Source organism: Mytilus galloprovincialis, chromosome 4 (genome assembly GCF_965363235.1).
Source record: "Mytilus galloprovincialis chromosome 4, xbMytGall1.hap1.1, whole genome shotgun sequence".
NCBI lineage: Eukaryota > Metazoa > Mollusca > Bivalvia > Mytilida > Mytilidae > Mytilus > Mytilus galloprovincialis.
The window spans coordinates 64,856,777-64,863,206 of NC_134841.1; the positions used below are offsets into that span (position 1 = coordinate 64,856,777).

The window sequence follows — 6,430 nt, forward strand, 5'->3', positions numbered from 1 at the left end:
AATAAATTTTGAAATTACATTTTTTTTTTACAATAAAATGAAACTTTGTCCTAAAAGTGTTTTCTTGCGAAAGTTTGATATGAAAAAAGAAGATGTGGTGTTATTGCCAATGAGACAACTCTTCACATGAGACCAAATGACAGAAATTTACAGATATGTCACCGTACGGCCTTCAACAATGAACAGAGACCATATGTTCTGTTTTATTTCTATATTTGTTATTTCTATATCAAGGTTATTGTAGCTGTCGTATATGTTTACATTTTGCATTTGGCAAAAGAATATTATTTTGACTGCATCAATTGAGCATCGGCAATGGATAAAACATGAATTATTTCATCACAATTACAAGCTTATAAAGGGAGATAGGAATTGAACAACACAATACAAAAAAAAAAGACATTTACAGGACAACATAGGGTGTCAGCAATGACCATTGTTGATTTCGTATGTCAAGGTCTTTTGTCAATCGCATCGTACGGGGTGCCGAATGGGACTTGAACTTTTTGTAATCAAAATCATTTTTTGTGTACACAAAATTCAATTCTGTCATAACAAAATCATTTTTGACGTACAAAACTATGTGATACAGACTTGTTTTATGAGAACTTCAATTTTGTTATGACAAAGTCAAACATTTGAAATAAAAACCGGCAGGTCGGTGTATTTTCGATTTAGACGAGAACACGGTGCCAACATGGATGTTGTACAAGTGAAAGTTTTGATTCTTTTTGGACTCTTTGTGGCTACGTTTCTTTTTGGATTTATTCCTGTGAAATGTATCTATCATTATAGAAAAAACTTAGAAACATCAAGAGTGTATCGACGTATATTAAGTACTCTCAGCTGTTTTGCTGCAGGTGTATTCATGGCTACATGTCTGTTAGATCTACTCCCTGAAACAATAGAGGCTTTAGAACCGCATATCAAGGAATCTAGGAAATTCGAGCATTACCCTGTGGCTCAGTTTATAATGATAATTGGGCTAATGTTAATGTTAACAGTGGAACAATGTGTTATTACTTACCATGAAAAACGAGAAAGAATTAGCCATGACTCAAATGATACGATGAGAATGGAAGCGATCAAAACCGAAAGAACCGCTTTATCAAGCAAAGATGATTTTCGCATATCATATATTTCTTCATCAGGTGTCGAAGTAGACGACTCTGCAGGAGAGAAGATATCAGAAGACTTTGAGAGCTGTGTTACTCTGTCGGTGAAGAACTCTGAAACAAAAAGTTCCACTCTGAGATCTATCTTGCTGTTGGTAGCTTTATCTTTGCATTCTATTTTCGAAGGAATAGCTGGTGGATTAGAGAAACAGACCACTGATGTAGTTGAAATTTGTATAGGCATCAGTATTCACAAAGTGATTGTTGCCTTCAGTTTAGGTATGGCATTAAGCCAAAGCGAACATACGTTTTGGGCACAGATACGATCTATTGTTACTTTCGCCTTAGCCTCGCCGATCGGGATGGTTATTGGGTTGTTAATTGTTGAATATGGCCAAGGAACAACATCTTCTTTAGCAGAGGGGATCTTGCAAGGGATAGCTTGTGGAACATTCTTGTATGTCACATTCTTTGAAATACTTCAACATGAATTTAGCAAATCAGACATTCGGTTAATTAAAACTTTATTTCTATTTCTTGGATTTATTTGTATGTCAGGTTTATTTTTGATACATGACCATGATGAACACTAATTGTTAGACTTTTTATTTATGTAACTTTAATATGTTATTTGATAATTTAACTAACCTAGTTTTAAATGTTTGGTATCCCCGAGGATATCACCAGCCCAGTAGTCAGCACTTCGGTGTTGACATGAATATCAATTATGTGGTCTTTTTTTTTATAAATTTCCTGTTTTTTTTAAAACTAAGGATTTTCTTATCCCAGAAATAGATTACCTTAGCCGTATTTGGCACAACTTTTTTTGAATTTTGGGTCCTCAATGCTCTTCAACTTTGTACTTGTTTGGCAATACAACTGTTTTGATCTGAGCGTTACTGATGAGTCTTATGAAGACGAAACGCGCGTCTGGCGTATCAAATTATAATCCTGGTACCTTTGATAACTCTCGACAGTTTAAACTTTAGATAATCTTTGAAATTGTTTTCGTACCTCATAAAAAGAACACATACCCCGAGTTGAAAGTGTAAATAGATATCCCATTATTTTTTTTTTATATTTTGTATAAGTTTATGTTATTATGTTTTGCTATAGTGCTACATCTACTTATATGTGTGCATCAATTACTCATGACTTGATAGATAAAAAAAATACTGCTAAGTTTTTGAAAAGATGATATGATAAATCCATTGTAATAAGATTTCGTCATTGTCATAAGATTTAATCATTGTCATAAGGAAAAAAATCCATCATCATAAGAGTTAACAATTGTCATTAGAATAAAATCATTTTCATTAGAAAAATCATTGTCAGAAGAGAACATTCATTGTCATTAGAAAACATCGTTGTATGTATAAAATGTATTGATGCTTTGTCATTGTAGGATATCACACCAATGTTGTTGTTTTTGTTTGTGTGTTGCATATGTGTTTGTATAAATTGATGAACGTGCAAGGTCCAAGTAAATTATGATATAACAATTGTTTTTTTTGCAATAAAATGAAACTGTTGTCATAAAACTATTGTCCTGAGATTTTTTAATGTTTCGTATTGTTTTGCTTCTATCTTGGATTTTAATTTCGACATTAAAGGTGTTGTAGTTCACATACACCTTCACTTTGAAAAAGTATCCCCTCGTCCGGACTGCTTTGTAAATTATAGTGAGTACATCAATTGGACGTCGACAATGGATAAAACTTATTGATTATTTCTGTGCAATTATAAACTAATAACATGAGATGGCAACCTACCAACACAAAATCACAAGAGTCATTTACAGGACAACACAGGGTCTTGTAACACATCAACAAACAACAACCACTGAATTACAGGCTCCTGACTTGGGACAGACACAAACATACAGAATGTGGCGCTGTTAGATATGTTAGCGGGATCCCAACCCCCTCCTAACCTTGGACAGTGAAAAGGTCTTGTCTCAATCGCATCGAGTTTAGACAATGTAGATTTTAAGGGGAGTTGGTATATTCTAGTTATTGTCAACCAAATTATGTGTAAAACATGTAATTCTGGCCGAAGGACTTGAAAAGTTGGAAAAGACATGAATGGGGATTTACAGAGAATAATGAACAAAAAATATACAGATTATAGAGAAAATGGACCAAGAAAATAAAGAAATGAGGTGCTTAACTATTAAGAATAGAGAATAATGGGCAAAAAGTATAAAGAATAGAAAATAATTGCCTAAGAATGAAAGTAAACAGAAATGAAAGACGCCCATCCAGACCCTCCTTAATTTTTGCTGTTCGAAATCTTATAAACATTCACCAATATTCTTGAGGTTTCATATCAGTTTGCTTGCTCTCAGAGGGATTTATAAAGTAAGATAATCATACTATACAAATCCTTGCCGTCACTAACTACAAGCTTTCTTTGATAGTCACATTGTTTTGTTGTTTGTACTTATCTTTTGCTAGCTGTTGTACCGTTTTTAAAGTTTACGTGTTTTACCCAGTGTGAGTTTAATTTTAAAAAACAAAGCGATTTTAAATGAACGCCAAATTGACTAGAATAATGATTTCGATACCTATAGGCCATTGTACTGCCTTCAACAATGAGCAAAACCAATACCGTATTGTAAGCTATAAAAGGCATCAGAACAAACTAAAAATATGTAGAATTTAATAAAGAAAACCTACGCAATGATTTAAGCTAGAAACACTAAACAAGACACAGTTGTGACAGACTTAAACCAACTTCAACCACAGCTCTCATAAGCGGATCCAAAATAAAGGGGATGGGTGGGTTGGTGCACAGCCTTTGTTGGAAAAATTTGGTTGATTATATCTGAAGGAATCACTGATGCATATCTAGAGCGGGTCGACCCTAATGTCAGTTCTGGATCCGCTACTGGCTCTTTAAACATAATCACAATGAAAATCATTATTTGACGCATGATATCCCGTTTTAATCAGATTTTTATAGATATAACCAAAGTTCCCAATTAACTAAACATTTTAAGAAGTTACTGAATTATGGAAATGAGTGAAGGGCAATGCATGGACATATGACAGGCGCAACATGACAGTAAACTTTGTAAAATAAGACATCTGTTTACGAGGCATGAAGGATCCATAGCATCTAACTTCTGAAATATAAAGCTTCATACAAACCATTTATGTCGATAAGCAAGCCCTATCTATCATATTCTGCAATATTCGCCAAAGTCGAAACAAAAATATGTCATATTTTGTAACAGAAACTTCTCATAAATGACAGGAATTTCAATATTAAGTAGTGATTATAACAATCTAAACTTTCATTAAAAAGCTAAATATTTTTAACACGTTTCAGTCCACAAAACTATTCAATTTTTTTCTCTCTCACAATTTGGTAATATTTTTGTTTACGTAAACTATTCTATTGCTAGAACCTTACTTACATGAATTTGTGATATGTCAATTTTAGTAAAGAGTAAAATACTTTAAACTGAGTTGTCCTTTGTGTGAGCTATAGTTTTTGGGGGACGTTTCAGACCAAACATCCGATAGACAACTTTGATGTTATCTAGCATGACGTTTTAGCTCACCTTCCACAATTTGTATTTTAATTTTCTGTTTCGTCAAAAAAACATGGCCACTATTGGTAAAAATAGAAAATAGGGACAAAATACAGTTTGTGGCTTATATCTTTAAAAAAAAACCGACAAACTAAAGCATTTATGGCAAATCGGACACAGGGTTAAGTGTTCATTGGTCGAAAATATTTATCAGCCATGAAATTTTCAAATGAATATGATAATCCTTTGTTTGATTGCTGCCACTAAATTTGTGATTTAAAGGAAATTTTACAGTTTTTAGCTATTATTTTGAATATCATTATAGATAACGATAACTGGAAACAGCAATAATGTTCAGCAAAGTAACTTCTACAAATAAGTTTTATATAACCAAAAATTGTCAATTCACCCCTTAAGGAGTTATTGCCCTTCAAGGACAATTTTACACAATTTTTTTATCATATTTTCTAACATCTAAAAATCTTCTTCTCTAAAACTACTGAACCAAATTTAACCAAACTGAAAAAAAAAATGATTCTGAGGATAAAAGAGGAACAAAGATATTAAAATCTCATAGTAATCGTCATACCAATATTTCCTCTGGCTGATGCAGATTCGTGTTTGTAGGGGGTGATGTTTTGTTAGCTCATTCTGATTAAGTGAGTATTTAAATTGCTTTACAAAGGGATATAGGGAAATATTGGTAAAATCTTTGACTATATTACCTGGATGAACAAAATTCACTTTATCTCGGTATTTTTGAAAGGTTGAATAACTAGAATTAAGCCAGGGTCATGTCAAAATTCGACAAATTGTGAATCAATTTATGTGAAGCATTGATATGTGACACAAGTCCTGTAGTTGATAACTCGGAGTTCAGTATTTTTGTGATTTCACTTTTTACATGTTTTACGTACAGGATCAACACAGCATCTTTATTTTTTTTTATTGTAACATTTATACTACATCATTAAGCAGACAACCACAGTGACATCGTAATTATAACAGAATTAAATACACAACTATTAAGCAGCGCCATTGTGAAAAAGCACGGTCGTTATGTAAAAATGGGATTAGTAAAAATAAAGAAAACAAGGCCCATCATGAATAATCAGGGCTATTTAAAAGTTTTATTTGTTAACTTAACAATTCTGAATAAGATACATTTCTAGGGGAAAGAATTATCAAGAAATGAAAGTTTTATGACTTATCTTATTTGACCTGTTTGTTAAGTTAAGAATTCCATAATAAATTCCATGATGTCTATCAATTTTATTCAGAATAAAAGTTTTGTAGTTTGCATGCCAATAATTGCTTTGAATAGGACAACAGTACAACTATATCTATACATTTACATGCTATTCCATCACAAATTTCTTTTTAATATCAAATTTTATATGATTATACATATACAATTTGAAATAAATTTATAATGCGGCTTGATTTATTACTATTACACATTGGTGGTTTAGTTAATACAAGTGTTAAGAAAGTGTGTTTTAAAATTGACCCCGTTATTTATCTCGGTCAGTAACAAAGGCCTCGGCTTTGCCTCGTGCCATTACATCCATCCTCGACAAAACGATTAAGCTAAAGTGCGGCGGGATCCGTATTTTAATCAGGTTGTAATCTTTGAATTAAGTTATTCAATACACAATCATTGACCTATATAGATTAGTACATGATAAATGTTTGATATTTAGAAATGATAGATTTTAAAATTTATTTACTGATTACTTTTTATGTAAATCTTTAAGAAATATTCTGTAAATATTGT

The 6,430-nt window shown here is 32.2% G+C and overlaps 1 protein-coding gene across 1 annotated transcript; it reads left to right on the forward strand.

Moving 5' to 3' along the window:
* Nucleotides 1–697: 697 nt before the first annotated feature.
* Nucleotides 698–1,867, forward strand: LOC143070705 (zinc transporter ZIP1-like). Its single transcript, XM_076244897.1, has one exon. It carries the CDS (start codon nt 698–700, stop codon nt 1,706–1,708), a length of 1,011 nt encoding a protein of 336 aa, XP_076101012.1. The 3' UTR covers nt 1,709–1,867.
* Nucleotides 1,868–6,430: the final 4,563 nt, after the last annotated feature.